This window comes from Prinia subflava, chromosome 3 (assembly GCF_021018805.1).
Source record: "Prinia subflava isolate CZ2003 ecotype Zambia chromosome 3, Cam_Psub_1.2, whole genome shotgun sequence".
In the NCBI taxonomy this organism is placed as follows: Eukaryota; Metazoa; Chordata; class Aves; order Passeriformes; family Cisticolidae; genus Prinia; species Prinia subflava.
Genome location: NC_086249.1, coordinates 74,357,007 through 74,379,984, shown reverse-complemented (window position 1 = coordinate 74,379,984; position 22,978 = coordinate 74,357,007). Strand labels below are relative to the sequence as shown.

General features: G+C 40.3%; 1 protein-coding gene across 2 annotated transcripts in view; it reads right to left on the bottom strand.

The window, feature by feature from the left end:
* Positions 1-22,978, bottom strand: part of SLC9A7 (solute carrier family 9 member A7) — a 69,290-nt gene that overhangs the window by 20,121 nt on the left and 26,191 nt on the right. For both annotated transcript variants that reach the window (XM_063392498.1, XM_063392499.1), the window contains exons 2-12: positions 16,499-16,698; positions 15,062-15,139; positions 14,321-14,397; positions 13,563-13,675; positions 12,157-12,262; positions 11,728-11,869; positions 8,325-8,430; positions 7,892-7,980; positions 7,666-7,779; positions 5,180-5,291; positions 3,654-3,807 (exon numbers count right to left, since the gene is read on the bottom strand). In XM_063392498.1, coding sequence (XP_063248568.1) covers positions 3,654-3,807; positions 5,180-5,291; positions 7,666-7,779; positions 7,892-7,980; positions 8,325-8,430; positions 11,728-11,869; positions 12,157-12,262; positions 13,563-13,675; positions 14,321-14,397; positions 15,062-15,139; positions 16,499-16,698 — 1,291 coding nt within the window. The remainder of the gene's footprint in view (positions 1-3,653; positions 3,808-5,179; positions 5,292-7,665; positions 7,780-7,891; positions 7,981-8,324; positions 8,431-11,727; positions 11,870-12,156; positions 12,263-13,562; positions 13,676-14,320; positions 14,398-15,061; positions 15,140-16,498; positions 16,699-22,978) is intronic.

Below are 22,978 nucleotides of genomic sequence, written 5' to 3'. Positions count from 1 at the left end.
TGTTCCACCCCATGGAACAGAGTATGAGGCTGGATCCCAGCATCTGCACTCACGCCCCTCCATCCCAGCACACCGAGGTGTGGTATGTGATGCACATTTTATCATTGCACCACCCGGGGTAGGAGAACAGAGTAAAACCACCAAGCCAACATTTTCACCACCATCCCAGATAATTAGGTAGTTCACACAGCAGCTGGGTGAGAGTTAATATTTCCACATTTCTTTTTCAGTTTGCTCTTTTACAGAAAAAGAAAAATCACTAATTAGAAAGCTCTTTAAAGATTGTATATGTGAAGTCAGACGAAAGGCACTAAATATCTAAGTTGATGTTGTCTGTGCAACCTTTAGCTTTTATGGTAAAAAGAAACCTAAATTATTTTAAAGTGTAAGGTATAATGCTTTGAGATTTATAAAAAGATTTCTAAATATAACTGAAATGACTTCATTAAAATAAGAAATAACTTCCACATTTGAAGCAGGTTATGAAGAGAGGAAGGCACTAATGCATGTGTTGCTTCATTCAACATGAAAAGAACCAGTCACTAACCTCTAATCAAAAATGGAAAACACATTTGTTTGCAATACAAATGCTAGGAGTTCCCTTTTTTTCCTGTGACAGATAAATGAAACAAGAAGTCAGCTGTTTTTTGAAAAGAGGAATTTTGCCAGTGGTTTTGATTTACATAGCTCTCCAGTTTGCCGAAAATGTTAAAGCTTCAGCCAGAAAACTGTTCCTTTGCTTAGGTCTTAAAGGACGAGACTGTATTTTTCATATCCAGGTCATGCTTTAGTTTTTAAGAAAAAAAAAATCTACTACTAAGAAAATGTAACTGTTTACCACTCCATGCTTGGATGTGTCTCACTGATAGTCAGCCAAGGAACTCTAACACATGATATCATGGCTTTAACTCCAGTTTCTGGTTTTAGTTTTTAATTTCCTTGGTGTCAAGTGGCAGAAATCAAAAGCATCTAAAGATCCTGGGGTTTTTTACTTGGATTTTGAAGTTGTGACCTCACTTTTCTAATCAGTTAAGCAGTAAACTGAAGTTCTACCTCTGCTACAAACCACAGGTCCTGTGTTTAGCTGCATATGAAAGCCTGGTCAGTGGTCCCTGGTGACCTACCCTATCTGAAAAGATACCTGCTGACCCAAATATCTGAAATTTTCAGAACAGCAAGAGGAGGCAGACAGTATTTTTTGTCAATTTTCCTCCTTATAGTGCTTTTTACTTTACCAAAACTTAATTTTCATGTTAGCCTCTCTACCCTTTACCTACTTTAAACATTTCATATCATGGGAGGGAAGGGACAAACAGTAAGTAAAGAAGCAAACATGCATTCCAAATGCTACACAACTCATGGTGTGGCCAGAAGGCATGTGCCTCTTCCTCTAAGCCACAGCAAAGCAACTCTGGATCCCTGTGTAGGCATTGTCCCTTGCAAGCACACAGCTGCTTCCCCAGGAACTCAGCGGTGTCGGGCCAGGCTGACACTCCTGGCTGGAGTCAGCTCCCTGGTACAGTTCTACTTAAATCATGCAGGCACCACCCTAAATAAGCCCCTTTGGTTCTGATGTCTGTCTTGGCTCCTCTGACTTGCCCAGACGTGGGTCTTCTATTTACATCCACACTGAAGAAAGGCCAACTACTTCATGAGGGCTTGGTAATGGCTGACTAGCCTGCCTTCCCTCCTTCCTGACACAACTGGTATGACCTGCACATCAGAACTGGACTCTCCAAACCCTGACATTTAAGTCCAACATACACATGGCATTCATTTCCTACATCCTTTCATCTAGAAAGTAAACCACCTTTTGTTTTATAACCTTTTTTCTGCTAAATAATCCTGTATGAGACCACTACTTACGTCCAGCCTCTGGCAATTGAAGTTAATGGGCAAGTACCAAGGCTCAGAACGTATCCTAGGGACAAGTTAGCTTCTGTACAGCCTCAGGACTGCATCAGCACTATACACTCTGCTGCTGAGCGAGGCACTGGGACAGCACCTCAGCTTCACCTCCTCCTCTTCACCTCTTCCACTGAGTAGAAGGGGATGGAAAAGATAAAAGTGGCATAATTTTAAAATTCAGCTGGGAAATAGTTTGTCCTCTTTTTTCTTTTTAAATCTGTAAAATCAGGGCTCCATTTTTTTTTTTCAGCAGAAAGTGTTCTAACCACTGAGAGTATCTCACCAGCACTGAGTTTCTAATTCTCGATCAGCTGCACACAGCCGCCACCTGCTGGCACAAATCTGAACTCATGTGCTCCCAAAAGGTGCAGACTCCATCTCTGGCAGGCCAGCGCCTACCGAGCCAGCTGTAGGCAGACCCATGCAGTTCTCTAAAATGCTTCCCACACAGAGCTCCCTTGTTATAGATGTTATCCTTCCTTTGACAGGAAAGTTAACCCTTCATTTTCTGTCAACCATGCCAAAAAAGTGACAGTTAAAATTACTGCTTACTCACAAGGATGGGTAAATCTCCCCCTAAAACTACAGATAAGCACTCAAAACTACACTTCAGTCAGCTACCTTTTGGTAATTACTGCTCTAGGAATGGTACCATAGCCGTACAGCTGTTCTGCCTTGTTGGTCACACTAATGACTTTTGCAAGTCTAGCCACCATGAGGGATAAGCCTGGAATGGATATGGGGTTAGGACCAGCTCATCAGCCAGGCTTATGGAGTCTCACCACTGAACTAGATTGGCTAAAGGAGGAAGTACATAATCTTGGATGCTTCCTGGTTTAGATGGAGGAGAATGGGAGGAAAGAAGCTGCAACCTCAGAATGATTTTCCAGTTGGCCAAGGCTGGGCCACATGCAAGAATTCAGTCCTGTCCTACTGCTGATGACTGAAGGAGCCCTGTGGCAGAGGTAATGGTTGACTGCACTCAGAGATTGCACAGCTTGTATTGTTTTGATTCCCCTCTATTTATCTTCGTCTCCCAAACTTCCAAAACTTCTAAAATTATAATATATGTGTCTTTAACAATAATTGATTTGGGATTCTCTAGCTAAATATATTCTCTAGCTACATCTCTTCATAAATATTGTCAAACATAAAGTACATGCAGTCAAAAGTACTAAGTATTAGCCAGCATTTATATTCAGACATCTATAATCATGAAACTTGCTATTTTCACAGATCTCCTCAAAACAGGAGGAAACAACCTGAAGACCAGCAGGATCCCATTTATCCCAGTTGCTTAGATAACATCAGGTTTTGTTTAAAGTACATTCAGCTTAGCACCACCCAATAAAGGATCCACTGAACTAAAAAACCTTAACAGTCCCATTACGAAGAGCCAAAAGAAAGGAAACAGTCTTAGTATTAATATGAAATTAATATGGGACTAGATAAATTCTTTCTTTTCAATATAGAGCTGATTTATCAGGCAACACTATTGCATATTCTGCTGGACTGACAAAGACCTAGATACCTACTTGCAGAGCACCTTTAAGTGAATCCCAGCAGCATCAGTACATTTTCTTAACCAGACTGCACTAGCACTATCACGTTCTAAATACCTACATATATATACTGTGTTCTAAACGCTCCTAGCAAGCATCAAGCAAGTTCTGTAGAACTGTGCCAAATTAGCACAGGTGCCTGTTGAAAAGTGAAGTTTCCCCAGCACACAGCTGCATACCTACCTGATGTTCAGCCACGACAGCATGGGGGTTGTACCTCCCCCAACAATCCACACGGTGAAAAACACGATGAGCAGAGTTGTTGAGAACATCATTTGGTGGGAGTAGGTAGCAGTATCTCGAATGGCCAGAGCAAATGCCATGGCTCCCCTGAGACCTATCAGAAAGAATGAAATAACACAGCCTCAGAAGTCCAGCCGTGACTGTGGAGAGGACAGCACCTTTCCTTCTCCCTCTCACAGTGTCAGGCAGAAAGCACTGGGTTCCTGCAGGTTTTAATTTCCTTAGATTCCCTGATAAATTATGCCCTGGGATAATCTACAACAGAATGTTGTAACTGGCCTGGTTTCCTATGACTTATAGGATCCACAAATGCTGAAAAGGTGTAAATACTTCCAGAAATTAACAGGAAAGGAAGATAGAAACAAATAAGTTGTGGACAACAGCAAAAGATTATGTAAGTTAAGCAGCTCCCTGAATCCAGATGAAAATTCAGCCTTTTCCAGTTGAATCCCTAATTGAAATGTGAGTTCTTGACATGACATTTTTATCAGCTAGAAAAATATCCTAGTTAGTTGCATGGTTACAGGCAGACTATACCTTTCCTCCTCTCCTCTGCTCCCAGTTACGAAACTTCACTAGCAAGGACAAGCCATGGCATCAGACCATCTGCAGACTTCTTATGTAGAAGAATCACAGGATGGTTAAGGTTTTAAGGAGCGCCTGGAGTTCATCTGGTCCAATTCCCCAGTCTGAACAACCCCTGCTCAACCTGCAGTATGTTGCACATGACCACATCCAGATGCCTTTTGAATATCTCCATGGATGGAGATGGCCACAACCTCTCTGGGCAATTTGTACAGTGCCTGGACATAGTAAAAAAGGTTTCCTGATGTTCAAACAGAAAACCTCATGTGTTCCAGTTTGTGCCCATTACCTCTGGGCCTGTCGCAGGGCACCTGAAAATAGCCTGCCTCTATCCTCTTTATATCCTCTTGTGCACAGAGGATTTCCTGGAACTTCTTGAGGATACACATGTTTGGACACATAATATATAATTTGCCTTAAATTACAAACTTAAACAGTCATCTGTGTGACAGAAATAAGGCAATTTAAGTCAAATACTTTTGTCCAGAAAAGTAGGAAAGGGCACCCGTAAATACACTGCGATTTTCTCAGCAGATACCTGTTTCTCCACTACGTGAACATCATCCCAGCTAGAAATAACCTTTTGGAAGAGATACATCCCAATTCTCCTGTGTCCTTCACAAGCACTTCAATTGAAAATGCTCTATTCCCAACATGAGATGCTGCCTGCTGTGAGCAGGGAGGATTTCAAGATCTCACCCACCCCAGACATGGCACACTTTCTGTAAAGGCTGAAAAATACATCTTGGCATGCTGCAACAATCAGCAAGCCTTCCCTTTAGGATGCATGAACATGGATTATAAAACCAGAAGGTAGCAAAGTCGATTGCTTATGAGTTAAAATTAAGACTGTTTGCATTGTCCGGGATTTTTGCTCTTACCTGAAAACATCATCATGTGCTGAAAGCTCCAGCTGATCTTATGCCTTCTGCCCAAATTCAACAAGAAGGAGAGGGGGTAGATATGTGCAGCTCTGCCCAAAAAGATTGCAACCTGTTTGCAGCTGAGGGTTAAGGTTTTATTTTTCCTGAGGTATGCAGTTTTTAGTACTTGGCTTTAACAAGAAGCTTTTGTTTTAGTGAGAGATTTACATCATGATATCAAGTGTTCTTCCTATAGCTGTCTATCTAAAGCAGACTTTCCCCAATTTCATGCAACTTGTGCATTCAAAAGTGATTGCACAAAATGCAGATTTTTACTAATATAGTTAAGTTTTTAGATGCACAGTGAAATTATACCTAGTATTAAAATGACCAGTTGTACAAATGAGGACTTTACTTTGAAAATTCACACTTCAAATAATTACCACCACCACCACTGAATTTTGAGTTTTGGAACAACAGAAATGCAGCCCTGTATACAGAGGGGAAACTAACTAAAGACCAGCAAGTGGCCGTTCCATTATGACTCCTGCAGAGGCAAAATCTCCTATTGGTAGCAAACACCAGTACAGAGTTACTAAGAATATAAATCCAAAAGCCATTTGTCAGCACTAGAATAAAGTTGAAAAAGAATAGTGAAGGAGTATTGCAGAAATTCATGACAGTAGGTGGTAAGCAACCCCACTGTGGTGCAAAACATCCAGGGGTTCCAGTGAAGAAGCAGAAAGCTGAAAATACTCTCCACCGTATAAGGAGCACTTTGGGAAAAACTAGAATTGTGGGCTGAAATCCTATAAAATGCCAACACAGGCAGAAGCCAAACAAACACAGATAATTTGCTGCTGGGATGGGAACATTAGAAGAATAATACATCTCCCATGGAAAAGAAATAAAGAGAATATAGGAGCTCTAGACACCACTGGGTTGTTGCCATAGCTGAAGTAAAGCAATACTGTCAGCAGGGAATACCTCTAGGAAAATCAGATTTTGATTATTACTTTGTACAATAACCCTCTCATAACTATTCCAAGCAACTTTTGTACCAGTCCTTTTGAGGACTGCAGAAATCAGACATCAGAAGCCATCAAGACTAAGGTATGTAGGAATACTAGCTAAGATTTTGCCAAGGATGCTGAGGCTCTAGCTCTGCCTTTACAGTCCAGCCTTTCAGTTTCATCAGTTGGTGATGTCTCTACATTTCCCCCCTGCAAGCTGTTAACTCCATGGGGACCACAGGTGTTGAGTAAAACATGGGTGCTAGTACGATATGCCCTCCTCACAAAGGTAGAAAAGCACCCAACAGGCTACAGAGGTTAAGTGTAGTGGTAGAAAAAGATGTGGAAAATGTATTAAAAGGTGAGTAGGCAGAGAAACAACTACTGAAAACGAACCCAGGGCAGACAGCACAACTTGAAAGAAGATAGAAGGCCACACTAAGCATGAAAAATTGCATTACTTAGTATACCAGATGGAAATATTCTGTTCATATCTTTATCCAATGTCTGCAGGGCTCTGGAGCATTTCTTAGGTCAGAAAAGTGGGATGTGAGGTGCACAGGAGAATATTTACTACTGTTCCAGAAGAAAGTAAAAAGCTGAAGGAAAATAAAGACAAATGTGATAAATCCTGAGAAGTAGTACAGAAAACAGAAAGAAAAGAAAATAAGCACATCTCATACATGGCCATCTTTATAGTCCTTTTACAGGGTTTTACCTCCATTGCCAATAGCCCTACTCCTATAGCAGGCAGAGAGAAATGAAAACTAGTTCCCATTTCTTCATGCATACTTGTAATTCTGCTGAATTTTCAAGCAGCCAGGAATATAGTGAGGAGAGAGCTACACAATCCATTTCAACAGGGGCAGGATGCAGAGGCTTCAGGAGTGTGACTACTACAAAGTGTTCAGTTCTGGGGAATTTGAGAGTCAGCTACCAAGTCAACCAGAGACAATGGGAGAACCTTTAATTTTAATTGTGTACCCTTCATGTCATGGTCTGCACCCCAGCTCAGTTCCTTTCTCCTCCCATCACCTGAGATGCTGACCTCTGGGACATTGCTCAAAGATGATCTATTTACCCACATTCCTTTCTATGTAGCTGAAGTTTGCCCCTTACTTTCCCAAGGAGCCACTGGAAGGTGATGGAAAAATGAATCATTTTCCAGGTCTCCAAAGTTCAAATACAAGAACAACACAAGCAGTGTTGGCTTTCAATGGCCAAAGCACACAGTAAAGTATATTCCTTTATTTATCTAATGAAATTATATGGCTTTTAACCTTCAGGTACAGAGCCAACAAAGTGTGGCACAGAGGCCTTAGGGTTTTGATGTAAGGTGTAACCAAGATTTTTCTCAAAATTATTATGTCTGCAAGACATTAGAGAAACTCGGGCCAGCCACCATGCTCTGTTTGGTAAAGCCAACAGACATCACAGGTTATTGGGCACATAAAACCATAGAGAAACCTCACACAATGTGGAAAAGGATACAAAAGCTCCAATAATGAAAACTGGGCTGAATATGTGCTTCTGGAAAGTAAACAGCGCCAAGCCCATATAAGAAAATATGAAGTTCTCAGCCAGGAAGTGCAACACCTCGAAGAGCTAGAGAGAAAACCATCACATGTCAAAGACCAAGTAAAAAAGATCCTGTAAAAACAAAAGTACATGGACTACTACAGCAATGCACTGTAAAAAAGGTAAAAGACATCCTTACCTGCTTAGTGCGACTTCTTGACTCAACTGACAGGTTATTGTATGTATAATGTGCCTGGGTAATTCCACAGAAGAGGACAGCCACCACACCTGTGAACAGAACCACATGTGACAATCTGCCTGTTTACTGTCAGTTCACCACACTTTCCCTTCACCAGCTCCATTTAATTTATACATCATTCTTAACCTTGAGATTTCATGACTCTTTCACTCAAGTGAGAGAGATTCCAGGTTAGGGGGATGGTGTCTAAACCAAACCATTGCCTTTACCACACAGTGAGCTGCAGCTTCAGCACTGAACAGAACACAACAAATACCAACAACCCAGCTTTAAGCACAAATATATTTCTCATTGAAAGGCTTTAGTGAGAAAGTGGGAAATTGCCTGCTGAGATGGACTTCTGTTTCCATGTGCTCAAATCCAAGCAACTCACCAGTAAATCCACAAGCTTCTGCAAGCAAGAAGGTGCTCCAGGACATCAAGAAGAAGAGAGCCGTTTCCAGCAGGGGGAAGCAGTGCAACTTGGTAAACTTTGTCACGTTAAGTCACTTGTTAAGGGATAAAAAGAAATCCTTTGGCTTCTCTGTTCCCAGTATTTATGAAAAACACTTTTATGTACTGACAGCCCATGCTTGTTGGGAAACAAAACACTTTTGATGCCGAAAAATGCAAATTCCAAAACATCAAGGCAAACTTCAGACTCAACTTGCAACAATCAGTTTTGGATATTTTTGTTGCATATCCATGGCATGAAGTGTGGCTACACCTCCTAAAAGCAATATTGTCTTATTCTATGGTTCCCTTTGAAGTGCTAGCAAGGAAGGGATATATACTTGCTGTTCTTTTTAGACTGTGTGTGCCTTGGCTTTTTAGGGGATTGGTGGGGGAATGATGTCTATTTCCCCTGCCAACTTCAATTACCAGCTCCACTCCCACCTCCAAATAAAGCATAAAATGCATTCAAGAGCATTTAATTTACAGAGCTGTTCTTGACTACAGCAACCCTAAGATCAGTAAGATTTACAAGAATTTTTCTTCTCATTAAGTCTTTTCCAGCAAATGTGGCTACTTCAGTACTTTTAAGGCAAAACAATTGCTGCCTACAAAATGTATTTCCTCTCCTTGTGCTGATGTGTTTCAGAGAAAAAGCCAACTCAGAGGAGCTCAGTCTTTCAAAAGAAAGAAAAAATAAATTCATCTTGCAGAGGAGAGCAAAACCTGTGGAACATCAAAGCACACACTGAATTAACAATTCATACAGCTACTGAAGAAGTGGAATAGATTTTAGTAGCGTTAAATTTAGTTCTTCACACACTACAGAAAAAAGTTTTTCACCTATTCATAGAATACTTCTGGTGGTTTTTTTTCCTAAGCACTACTCTGGCAGCAGGTAAACACTGGACAGCACACTGTATCTGAGGTGCAAACAGCTATGCACAGTTCATACGAAGGCAATCAGTACCAACTCTCCACTCACACCTACTTCTTGCTGACATCCTCTGCTAACTTGGGCTAGGGCAAACATATACTCCAGACACACCTTCAGGCATGACCTTACTTTGTCAGAAGGTTGCCCTCAAAACAAAGCCCAGAATATCATTAAAAAAAAATTTCTCCACGTTGGCATTACACCAAATATAAAACTCAGCATATTTTTTAAACAGCTGTTAGTTCTGCACAGAAACCATCTCAAAAATTTTTGAGTTTTAGCTCAACTGAATTCCTCCCCAACACTTCCCCTAAACAGATCTATTTTCTGAGATCATGCTTCTGAAGCAGCAACATCCACCACAACAAAAACTGGAACCCATTTCCCCACAGAGCACTCAGATAATCCCAGTGCCTGGCTCAAGGGACATTCATGCATGCCTAAGGAAACTGGAGAGCCACAGTCACTCCATGGAATAGGTTGAACCTTGCTCCCCTGAAGTTAAGCAAGAAGCCTTGTCAGAACCAATTCATTATTTCCAGTCTTTTCTGGCAGTTTTGTGAATCAAACTGTTTATTCCCCTTGCTGTTATTGTAAACGACCATACCAAAACACTTCATTAAATCTGAAATTAAAACCTATGTTCATAATTTTGAAGAAAGATCAAGGTGAGACAAAGGCAAGAAAAGAATAACATTTTATTATTTCATATAATTGATCAAAATAAAATCTTAACTAAAACTAAATTATTATTTATTTTTTCTTAACTGTTCTCTTTATTTGTTAGACATGGCCTTGTATTTCAGATCTTTGCAACCTGTCAGCTGTTGCAATTTAGTAAATATATACAATGTGGTACTATAACTTAACTGCTTTAAAAAAAGCGGGGACAGCTTGCTGAAAGCCAGAATAACTCCTTGTGTATAATCTGCATCATTTGGAAACAAAGTATTCTATCTGTTCTCAAAGGACAGTGCATGACTGCATGAAACACCTTACTCAGAGAGGTACAGGTATAGGCACTTCACGTTATAGGAATATTAACTTAATCTGCAATTTGTGGGTTCTAATCGGCTATGAATAGTAAAATGCAAATTTTGTTTGCTTCTTCAGCATTGTACGACAGTAAGGATGTTTCCAAAAGAAAATAGTCATATAATTAAACAACCAAAGAAAAAGAACAAAACAAAACCAAAACAGAACAAAAAGAAACATATCCCCACTACACACAAAATGCCACCCCACAGACTGGTTCTGAACAGCCTCACATCACCTTCCTGAGCACAACCATCAGAAAAAGCAAGGATTTGTTGCTGCTCCAGAAGCATAATTTTACAAAGTGGATCTGAATGCATTTCAGCCTTAATTAGTAGCCAACCAGCAAGCCAAAACCCACAACTGCATTTGAGCAGTGAGAGCTATGGATGGCTGGTAGCCTGAAAGGCAGAAGAAGAGTCGTGGTTCTGGGTCACACTGATTGCAGATCAGTGGAACTGAGACTGAACATTAAAGCATCAACAGCACATCTTCCCCATTATAGTTAAAGGGTTGCCATTATGCAGACATGGCAGGAAAATCTGCACAGTGTATATGAGATACAGTTCAGACATGACTGCTTCAGAGTCACAGATGCATGATCATTGTACAAAACACTGCATTTTACCTTTCTGTCAGTGTTCAGAACTCTAGGCAGAGCAGCCTGGGGTATGCACAGACATGGTTATATTAGCCAGTCAGATAGCAAAGACTTAATTTTGTTCCTGAAGAAGCATCATGACTCCCAGAGCAGGCCAGGCTGAAAGTCTACTGCCTGAGCCTAAAAGAAAACCCTCGCAAATTGCTTGCTAAGCACCTCAGAGATCTAACCAAATAGCAGCAACAAGCATCAAGAGAAAAGATCGTGCAAGGCACATCATGTTAAGTTAAACTCTCATAGAGATACAATCTTATCCAAGATGTATGACATCAGATTTCTGGAAAAAAGTTTAAATGTAGGACTCAAAGAATGCTTTGGGGGTCAGAAATAACTGAGATTTTGTTGAAGACAAAATCAAATACCATCTATCACAGGAGATGTCTTTCAAGACTTATGATAAAAAACTAGATTTTCTAACTCCACAAAAAGAAACTAAACATTATTAGGACATGCCTGTTTAAGGCCCTTCCTTGATTTGTTGCAGCAATAACACTAAAACATCTACTATGGCCTCAATTTATGGTAAAGTGTTGATTTCTGTGGGTACCTATAATGTCTTCCTAGAAAAGAAGTCATATGAATACTGATCACATCTTCACAATCAGAATTATACAAGCTAGAGTCAATACTGTTATAGTGGGAAACAGGAAAGCCTTGATAATAGCCCCATGTGCCATCTCAGCTGGAATAATTAAACATGAAAAAGGATATCAGAGCTGTCACAACCCCTGTCACTGCTCCCATCATGAAAGAACCACTGAATATTCCCAGGAAAATGCCAACAGACTTGAAAAATGCTGCAGCATCAAAAGCATGGGTGTTTTCACCTGTTGGCTGGTAGGCAACTATAGATCTAGAAAGAGAGAACACAACAAAAAGTTAGAAGTGGCATCAGGAAAAATTTTTTTCTGTAACAACACTACCTGAGCTAAACGGAGACAATCCCATGCTGAGGGCACATGTGCCCTTCTGGCCTATGTGTGCAGTAGGGGCCTTGGTAAATGTTTGCAATGGTTATCAATCCAGTCACAGGCAATCCATTTAAACTCAAAATAATGTTTCTCAGAAAAAGCATTTATTTTAGACAAACGCCACAAGCAATTCAGTAATTTCAGAGTAGAAATTCACACAGTCACTTACGAGGATAACACAATGGCAACAGCATCATTCAACACGCTCTCTCCAAACAGAAGGGCATAGAGATCGACGTCGGCGTGCAGCTCATTAAATATTGCTAGCACCGTAACTACAGAAAGGAAAGAGGAAAACAACACTGGAATGGGCTGCAGGAGCTGGGGAGCAGACTTCCTACTCCGGCTAAAGCAACAAAACCTAGGAATTGAAGTACAGGATTAAAACTAAGTGGGAAACCATAGTCATGTTTACCTACAAGTATGCAATTCCTCCATCAGTTTCAGGGCAGCTCCATTAGGCTCTTTTGTCCTCCCATCTGCACAGTGCTCATAGCAAGGGGCATGGGGCAGAAAAAGCCCTTCTGCCAAAGCCCTGATATTATTTTAGAACATGTTTCATATAAAACAGTAAGCAAAATGTTGTGCAGCTCTTCCTGCATTTACAGGCTGTATGGATTGTTGACACAGGTTTATTATTTCAGCCCTTGTAAAATAGTACAAATAATCCTAAGTGTTCCCCTAAGTATACACTATGCCACAGGTGTGAATTTCCACATAATTTAAAAAGGACAAGAGTGCTAAATATTTATAATCATTCTTTCAAGAAAATTCTGAGATGGAAGACCGTGATCTTGAAGATGTCCCCATACATACATTTCAAATATCACATGGTGATTTTTTGCATAAATTGTATGCAACCACCAGCTGTTCAGAGCTCAGCTCAATCACAGGAGCTACTTCCCTTTTTCACACTAATCACCACTGAGCACCTCAAATAAACTGCTTTAAATGTCAAGTTTCATACTTCAGCACTCCCCACCCTGGCCCCTGACCTTTACCAGCCCTACAAACTGGTCTGTCAAGCAGAGACTTTGATGTGAGCCTGCTTGACTCTGAAGCATGTCTACATAATTTAGGCAAAAGCTGAAAGTACTTGGCCAGAAAAGCATTCTTCTACCTTAACTTGTAAAATGTGAAGTTTATTTGAAAGAAGAAAAGAAAATCCTCCACCTAAAGAACTTAAAAGCTTCAAATACTGCTCTTAAATTACCCAGCCCCAAGCAACGTAGCTGAAGGAGGAAGTCCTGCTCTCCAGAAAATGCTATAATTTTGTCTATTTGCAGTCTTAAAATTGATGCACACTTAACAAGAAACCACTTAACAAAAAACATATTTAAGTATTTGAACAGGAGAATTAGACTTTTCTGCAAATACACCATGATGTCATACCAGTTCAGTCACAAATCAGCAGAGAACAGCTTTCAAAATGCTCAGAATTTGCATGTATTTCAAAGAAGAAGTTCAGAGATACCAGCACGACATAACTGAAAATAGAGTCCTGCTAGTATGCAGCTGAAAATCCTAATAATGGGGTTATTTTGGAAGGTTATTAAAAAATGTTCATCAAGCTACCTGGATCAGTGGCAGATATTATGGCTCCAAAGAGGAGGCAGTCTGTATAATAGAATTTATCAGACAGCTGACCCACCAACTTCATTAGTTTCACAACGCCATACATGAGATTCCTGAACAGAAAGAAGATAAAACATTCCAAGTCAAACAAGCTGGTGCATTTCAGACAGGCCAGGGGAAAGCAGAAGCAACAATATTTCAGACAGGCTTCTTTATGCTACAGCTCTGTGGGGCACTGCCACAGTGTAGAACAAAGCTCTCAAAGTGAACTCTCCTCTTTTGCCCATGAAGCAAACCAAGAAATATATATCCAGAAGACATCACACAAAACCAGTGTGCAAAGTCTGAGATCTTCACACAGTTAGCACAGAGTCTACACATTTCTTCTGTTTTCCACCAAATTTTCCCTGCTCAAAATTCCCCTTGATATTGTTTCTCCCAACACAATACATAGGCCAGAAGCCCCGAGGTAAGAATAGTCTATAATAATAGATTAGTTCTCTAGTGAAATTCTTTGAGAGACAAGCCAAGGTCATCAATACAATTCAGGATTTTTGTTAATCAGAATATCCATTACAAGACACAGTAGTATGAGCAGCACAGGAGATTGTAGGCAAGCAAACAAACATGACCAGCTATCAAACGAAATGTGTGTGTAGATACATATATAAAAAATACATATGCAGGCAAAGAGAGAGAGTGTGCTTTATCAGCTTAAACTTTAGAGTAGAGATGAACTGATAGTGGAGTTCACTTACCCAATAATAAAGCAAGACACTGCTGTTCCTAAAAAGGCATAAGCCAAAATGGACCCCAAATTCCTGAAAAAGTGTCTCTGCACAGGAAAAAGAGGTTTATATAGATATTTTAGAAAAGCTATATTGCCCATTCAGAACCACCTAGCACACTACTTCACTTTCATCAATACATCGAAACACATTTCTATTTCAGAGAAACATTTCAATTACTGCCATGTAAATCCAATCCAACTTCAATAAATTGAATAAACCAGATCTGTGCCATGCATTAGATTCTACATGTAGCTCACTGACAGAAAGCTTATTGACAGAAACCAGCACCACTTCATGGTGTCTTCAAGCAAGATCAGAATCTGGGCCCTTCTGCCATTAAGGGTCTGGCACATCTCCACTGGGATTCAGGGTTAGGTCTGCTTCTCAGCATAATTCACTGCATTTTGGACATTTGAGAAGGACCAAAACAATTCATAACAGAACATCTTTAATGCTAAATGAAACTGACATTAATGTCTGGCTAAATTCAAAGAAAAACAAATTAGCAAAATTAAGTAGAGTTTAATACATTTATGCTCAAAAATATATGTATTTTCTCTTAGAACAATATGGCCTAATCATGTCTCGAGGAAATGAGATTTTTCTTACTTTAAGTAAATGCCTGAAAGGAGACAGCAATCCTGAACAAATCAGCAATATCACATTTTAAAAAAAGGTTCTATTCTGCTCAGAAGTTATTGCACTTACTTTCTTCAGGCTATAACCAGCATGAAATATAATAGGAGGCAACAGAATGTTGAAAAAAACTTCTGGGTCAAATGTTACCTAGAAAATAAAATATGAAATTTCAATTAGAAACAGACATATACAATTTGTTAGGACTTTTTCCTCATTCATTTTCTGACAATCACTCTTTTTCTTGCTGAAATAGATAAGTCGAGCCTCTAAAACATTGGCCAGTTCTATTTGTACATAGCAGCAAAAAGCTGCAGCTCTTGTTGGTAAATAACCTGCAGAAAGAACAGGCATTGCATTGGTTACCTGTGATGTGGCAGCAGTCCCAAAAACAGTCCAGTATTTTAAATTAAAAATTTCTAGTAGAAATGATACTGGAGAAGATTTCTCTATTGTGATACCTGATATTGGTATAGCTGAAGATGAAATGTTATTTTAGCTTACTTTTTTGAGCAAGTTTAGCCACTGAATAGTTATTGTAAGCCAATCAAGATACAAGACTGGTTTTCAGAAATTTGGATCACACACCGCTTCCATGTATTTCAGTAGGAGTTCCAGATATCCATGATGAACTACACTACACTAAAGAACAACAACAAAAAAACCAGTTAAAATACAAACAGAAGACCTTCACACATATGGGATTAACTAGGCTCTCTTCACCCACTGCCTAAGCACAGGTTAGAAGATAAACACAACAATTGTTCTCTCCCAGAGAGAACAATTCTCTCTCCCAGAGAACAATTCTCTCATTTCAGCTAACTTGAGATACCTACAGCAGACAGATACACATAGACAGCTAAGCTCTCTTCATAATCTGCAGGAAAAAAAAAGTACTTTTAGATCACAATCCTATGCTTCAAAGTCTAGCTTTGATACACACAGAAGCTGATTAATTCCTGACACTGAATAAAAAGGCAAATAGCACATTTGAATAACTGCTGATAGGTGAATTTCACTTCCAACACCAGACTGTCTCATTTAGTGGTTTATAGGGTGGATGCAGTAACTATTTCCTGACAATTAACAGATTTTAAAGCCCTGGGTTTAAAAAAAAAAAAAACACGCAAAAAATCACAACAAAACAACAAGAAACAATCACTTTTCACTAAAAAATTATCATTTTCCTTATACTGCATTTATACCAGGAAGCAGAAGGGTTTTTGGTTTTTTTTTGGTTCAGCTGGTCTCTGTGAATTCTACAGATGTTAGAAACACACATTAAGTCTTCAAGGCCTTTGGGAAAGCACTACATACATGTAACAGACCACAGTTTCTCCAGCAGTGATATAATACAGAAGGTGCTTCTGAGTTAAGCATTAAAGTGCTGTTACTATCAGGAACACTGACACTTGACACTGCCTAAGGTCCAAATGGGATGGAGGGGGGAGGAGGGAGGGAAGCATGGATGAAGGAGAAATGCTTAGCCCAGCCTGCAAAGTGACTCACCTTTCTCAACATGTCATTTTGCTCCACGTTGTGGATCTTGCCGGGGCTGATTTCCCCTTTGAGCGTGTACTCGAAGAACTTGCCGCTGACGTTGACCAGCAGGGTGGTGAAGGGCCTGTCCTCCTGAGAGCAGCTGAAGGGTTTGTCATGGCCACTCGTGGAGGGAGTCCCGTACCTCAGGATCACCCCAACTATGAGTCCTGGAAGAGAGGTAAAAGTCCATGAGGCTGATTTGCTACTCCTGCACTTTTAGGAGTTTCAAACATCATCCAAGGGATCATGCATGAACTTCACAAGCACATGAGCATCATAAACACGTTGAAGTGAATTGTTACTGTCAGTTTTCTGCAGAGGAAGAGAGGCACTGAACACATCAAAACTGCCAATGAATCTGAAGAATCCGGTACCTGACTGAAGTGACAAACAAAAGGTTCCATTTCAGTTTTTGTCTTCCTCACCCTCCTTCACACTTCCAAAGTGTAACCTCCCCTAAGCATTAGGGCACATCAAATACATTTCACCTGCCTTAGCACAGAGCTGAGCAAACACACTATTGCCAGAAAACTGACTGTGGTCACTGGAAACATGTGACCACAACTGATCTGGAATGATGATGTTTGCCATATTTATTTTTGCTACACCAAGGATGCAGTTTTTAGTCTTACAATTCCAGGCAAGCGAACAATGCCTGTTGCACAGTCATCTGTGTACTCCAGAAATTTTAAAACAAAAAGGCAGATGACATGCACAAAGAAGCCGCTACATGTCATTCGCAAGCATTTTCCACATTTCATATCAACAAAAATACAATAAGGCGTAAATGAGCATTCATAAGAAATCCAGGATTCAGGAATACAGAACAAATTACTTAGGCAGCAGAGAATATCCAACCAGAAAACACTATCAATAACAAATGCATCAGATACAGTGACAAAAATAATTCATAACTAAATGCCGGGGGTGGGGGTGGAGAAGCACCAAGTTCTAACTGAGCACCATTCCTGTTACAATGTACTAAGAAAAGAGCATCTGCAGGAAGAACATTTAAGAACAGTCAAAGTGGTTTTGGTCTGGTAAGTAAACAAATTGATACCCATTTACTAAAGGCTCCCCTGTTGCCTTAGGATGATCTGCAATTTAATCTTTGTTCCAGACAACTACAAGATGAGGATGGATGTTTGATGCTTTTGTTGACTAGTCAGTAGTCAATGCTGGGTTTGTTCCCTGTGACCCTTCCTCTGCATCCATAGTTTCCTCAGATAGTAAATGAAGCTGACAGGTAATAACTAAAAACAAATTAGGTAAAACAAACAAAAAAGTCTACCATGCACAACAAAACCCAAATAGACTTATGGTTATGACATAGTGCAAAGAGTAACCAAACTATGCCCCCAAAAAGCCAACCAAAGGAACACGCCTCATTCTCCAAAGCCCATAGTTACAAAACTGTTTTAATGCAAGAAGATACAGCAGGTAGCAGCAGGGTCACTAGTGGGAGGCTCATCTCTAAACTTCCTTCTCTAAGAACAGAGCAGCAACATGATCATTCCAAAGTAACTGGAATATTAAGATATATCTTACTTAGAAAAGGGAAGTACATACTCAGAGAGAACACAGGAAGAGATCCCCTAAGCAAGATAAATCTACTTACTGAAATTTCAAATGCTAATAATTGAAATACACAGATTTATAGAAGCATCTCCTAACAACACTAGAGCATCTTAAAGCTGATGCTTTATGAGCATCATACGATGGATGAGGCAGAAACACAGCACAAAGTGACAGGTTACAGCCAGTCACCTCCAACCACTTGCACTACCAGTTATGGCTACAGACACCTTCACCAACCCAGCCAGCAGCCTAAGCTCTCTGCTGCCCTCACCCTACTCACAGCCAGGAAGAGCTACGCTCACAGAATACATCAGGAAGACTGACTCTGGTAAAAATTGATCTAACCAGCATCAGCCAGAAATCCTGTAGTAAATCAGAACGCAAAAAGAAAACTGTACAGATGAGCTTACACATGGCTGTGGCATAAAGCCAATTCTATATTGTCACTCAGCTGAGAATAGAGAGGGGGGCACTGGTAGCTTCTTAGGGTCAGAGACTGTCCTTACTGAATGCATTGCAAAAGCAGATGAGAAACCACATTACTATTGCATTAGGAAGAGAAACCCGAGAGCAGGAGGTGATTGTACTATATATATGGATATAATCCACTTGCACATTTTCCTCCAAAATAAAATATACCAGTTATATGAAAATTATATTCATAACTAGTACTTAGCATCTGAAGTGAAATGTTCTGTCCCATATCCTCACCCTCCTATGGCCCAGTAGCACAGCTACAGAGAATTTTCATACACCTCCTATTGATAAAACAGCAAAATGGATGAGTTTTTTGCACTGAGCACCATGCAGTTTAGGAACATGTGGTCTCTGCTGTCAGAGGATGCACCTGGATCAGGTGCCTTTGTTGAGGCAAAAGGCTGTCAAAGCATCAAGTGGATAAAGCTACCCACAGCTCAGTCATTAAAGGAAATATGTATGAAAACAAAAGGGGCCCAAGGAAGACACACAAATTCCACAACCAGTTTCATTAGCAAAATACTAGATATTTATTGGTTCAAAATATGAAGATTAGAAGAATGGAAATATTAGAACAATGGAAAGCTCCCTGACTTTATAAAGGTACAGGCATACTGTTATATATGTCATATAGTCCCAAACCAACAGGTTTTGAACATTAAAGTGAAACATTAAAGCACACACTTGACAGAAGTCATTAGTGCTTTTCCTAAAAACATTTGAAGTCTTCACAGAAAACTATATGGAAGAATTTTCCATCTTCTAATGAACATCATGTCTTTTTATACACTAAAAAGTTACTAGACTTCTTATGTGGATTCTAGGTCCCCTCTCACTTGATAAAACAACATTAACAAAGCTCAGACAGCTCAATCAGCCTCCTAAGATCACAAAAAACTAAGGCCCCAAATGCTTTTCAGGCAGAAGAAACTGCCTGATTTATATCCTCAGGAAGGATGCCCTTCTAAGCTGTCTGCCATTAGGTGCTATGCAGAAGACCAGGTCATCCTCTGTAATTCTCTCTGCCTACTTGCTTTCAACCATTTCTGAAACATCAGAGTTGCAGCTCTTATGACAAAAGTAGAATAGAAAGAGAGATACCTGGAATTTTTCAATGGACAAGCTTAGACCGAGACTTACTTATAGGCTCTTAACATCAGCATAAATTCAGTATAGCTCTGCTGTTTATTTAGAACCAAGGAATGGTTGCTGGATTCTAGGAACAGATACAAAAGAATCAGTACATAAACTCTGTGTTACTCCTACACAAGGTGTTACTGCTGAAGAGTTTATGGAGAACCTGGAGCAAAAACAAATATTTTTCTGGCTGCTTAAGAACACTCTGCCTCTTCAAAATGAGAACCTCTAGGCCAAACAAATCCAGCATTGCCTTTTATTGCAAGACTGCCACAAGAGAGAAAAAGCTAAAAATGGGTACAAATACTTCAAAATTTGAGAAGAGCATTACTTTCAAAGTTTTGGGTTGTGATAGCTACTGCAAGGGCAAGTTTACATCATTGCTCAAGGACTCTTATGAAGGATTATCTCAAAACCCAATACTTAATAACCTGTATGCATGACCTGTATTCTCACTTTTAACAGAGAGAGCATTTATGCTGGCATCTTGTCTGTACAATTCTGATCATGCAGGTTGTACACAAACAACATCTTACTAAAAATAAAGTGTTAAAACCTGGGAATATTTTGTCACTTCTGGAACAAATCACTATAATTTGATTTGAAAATTTGATAATGAAAAATACTAGATTTCAGACATAGTCATAGAATCATTTAGGCTGGAAAACACCTAAGATCACCAAGTTCAACAGTTAACCTGACACTACCAATTTCATCATCTGAACCATGTTCCTAAGTGCCATGCCTACACAGCTTTTAAACAACTCCAGGGATGGTTACTCATCCACCTTCTAGGGCAATTCCAGTCCTTTACCACCATTTCAGTGAATAAAATAATCCTAATATCCAATCTAAACCCCCTTTGGATGCAAGTGGATCGGTCAACACCAATCTAACAACACACTATTTAAAATGTCAACTTTACTTTTGGTTTTGTTTGACCACAGGAGTCACTGAAGTGGGAACATGAATTCAGAAAGACACACACAGCCACGAGTGCCTTTATCTGGTAAGAGCTGTGGTGTGTGTGATTTCCAGCCCAGTTCTCTGCTGAAGCAGCCCTGAGGGTTCCGGGAGCGCCAGCTGGCAGCTGGCTGCAGGAACCAGAGGCATTCACACTTCACCTCACGCAGTTTGATCAGTGAGTTCAACCTGATCTGCGAACCAGTGGAGTGGATCAATCTGTGAGCTCAAACCTGCTTAGACACAGTTTCTTCCACACACTTCTGATAAAGAGCCAGGTGCTGAAAAGTGAGGGTCCTTCCCTTCCAACCTTCAAACTGAGAGACGTGGTAGAGATTTTACTGCTGTTTGCAGCTACACTCTGGGGAGACAGAGAAGAGAGAGACAGAACTTCTGGAAAGCGCACAGTGATTAAGACTGAAGGCAACAAACTTGTTGCAATGCAATTGAAAAAAACCAGGCAAGGTTTGCTTTTTAAAACAATGAAGTGGCTATGCACTAGAACAGGCTGTCACAAAGGCTGCATAATCTCCTTCCTTGCATATAGCCAAAACTCACATGAGTATGGCAATGAGCAACCCAAGCTGTGAGGGCCTGCTATGTGCAAAGGGCTGGATAAGATTACCTCCCAAGGTCTTTCCCGTGAACATTTGGACCCCTCAGACAGATACTTCATACTGCAAAAATTTCTTTAAAATCACCTTAATTGCCTTCTGGATCAGATCTTGGGGCTTTCTGTTGCTTTGGAGCCAGGTTTTTATTTTGTTTAAATGACAGACTGCACACCTAACTCAGTAATACAGAGCAAAAGAAATAGCAATGAGTCTCATCATAAAAGCCAAAAAGATCCAGCAGTCTAGGAAGGGGCAGCTTTTACTGCATCAGTCCACCCTGACCTGCCACCCTGCCTTGGGCCTCAAATGACCCTCCCGAAAGCAGGCAAAAGGGGTGACCAGGAGATATTCAGATAATTCCACATAAGTACAGGAAAGCAGGTACTGTGATGCATCACATAAAGCACTTGTTACTAGTACTTCTATCTGTCTCTTCTTTTTTTAATGCAATAGTAGTCTATTTTGGAAGTGACACTACAGTAAACCACTAACAGGTTTCTGTAGCTGGGCTACACAGTCAGTGGTGAGAGCCAGTCTTGGCTTGGAAGAGTTTGCCATCCCTTAGTGCAGCCCACACAGAGGTAGAATAGCACATTCCATGTACCTGGACACCAGCTCTTTGGTGATAGAGAGCAAAATACTGTTTGTTTTTGAAAATACTCACAAAGAATACGGGGGGAAAATGATTTCTTATGTTTACAAGTCTAGATTTTTCTTCCCTACTTCCAAACTGAACTTTCTACCAGCTTGAGGGCAAAGAAACAAAGCTGAAAAAACTTGGCAAGAAGCATGAAAGAAAGCCCTGTACGTATTTTCAAGGTGAAAGACTAATAACAATACACAGTGTTTATCATATAGATAATTTTTCTTCCGGATGCTTGCATGCATCAAGATACCACATTTGGAAAGTTTTACTTTAAATAGCCTAAACACCAACAGATAAAGTATTTTTCCTATTACAGTGTCAGCCTTTGAACCTCACAGCCCACATCTTCAAATTTCACAGTGATTTTTGAGGAAGTTTCAACACTTGTACAAAATAATTCAAGCTTTTTTCAGATCCAGAGCTGAGCCCATAACACTGTATATTACAAAAAAAAAAAAAAAAAAAAAAAAAAAAAAAAAAAAAAAATCAGATCACATGTTACATACGATCTCCAGAAGCACTAGCAACTCATTCTCTATACCATTTGCTTGCCGTTCACTGTACTACCCTGCACAGGAGGGCAGAGGAACACCACTACACAAGCCCTTGAAGAAGGGTTAAGCAAGTGTCTGCAGAACCCCAGGGCTCTGATAGCATCTGTATTTCCCCTACACTCAGCACTGGTGAGGCCACACTTCGAGTCCTGTGTCCAGTTCTGGTCACCTCACTTCAAGAACAACACTGAGGGGTTGGAGTGGACCCAGGTAAGGGCAGTGGAGCTGGTGAGGAGTCTGAAACACAGGTTCTGTCAGGGGCAGCTGAGGGAGCTGGGGTTCTGGAAAAAAGGAGGCTCAGGGGTGACCTTACCACTCTCTAGAGCCACCTGAAAGGAGGCTGTAGGCAGGCAGGGTCAGCCTCTTCTCCCAGGGAACCAGAGACACGAAAAGAGGAAACGGTCTCAAGCTGTGCCAGGGAAGGCTGAGGCTGGACATCAGGAGGAATTTCTTCACAGAAAGATTGATTAAACATTGG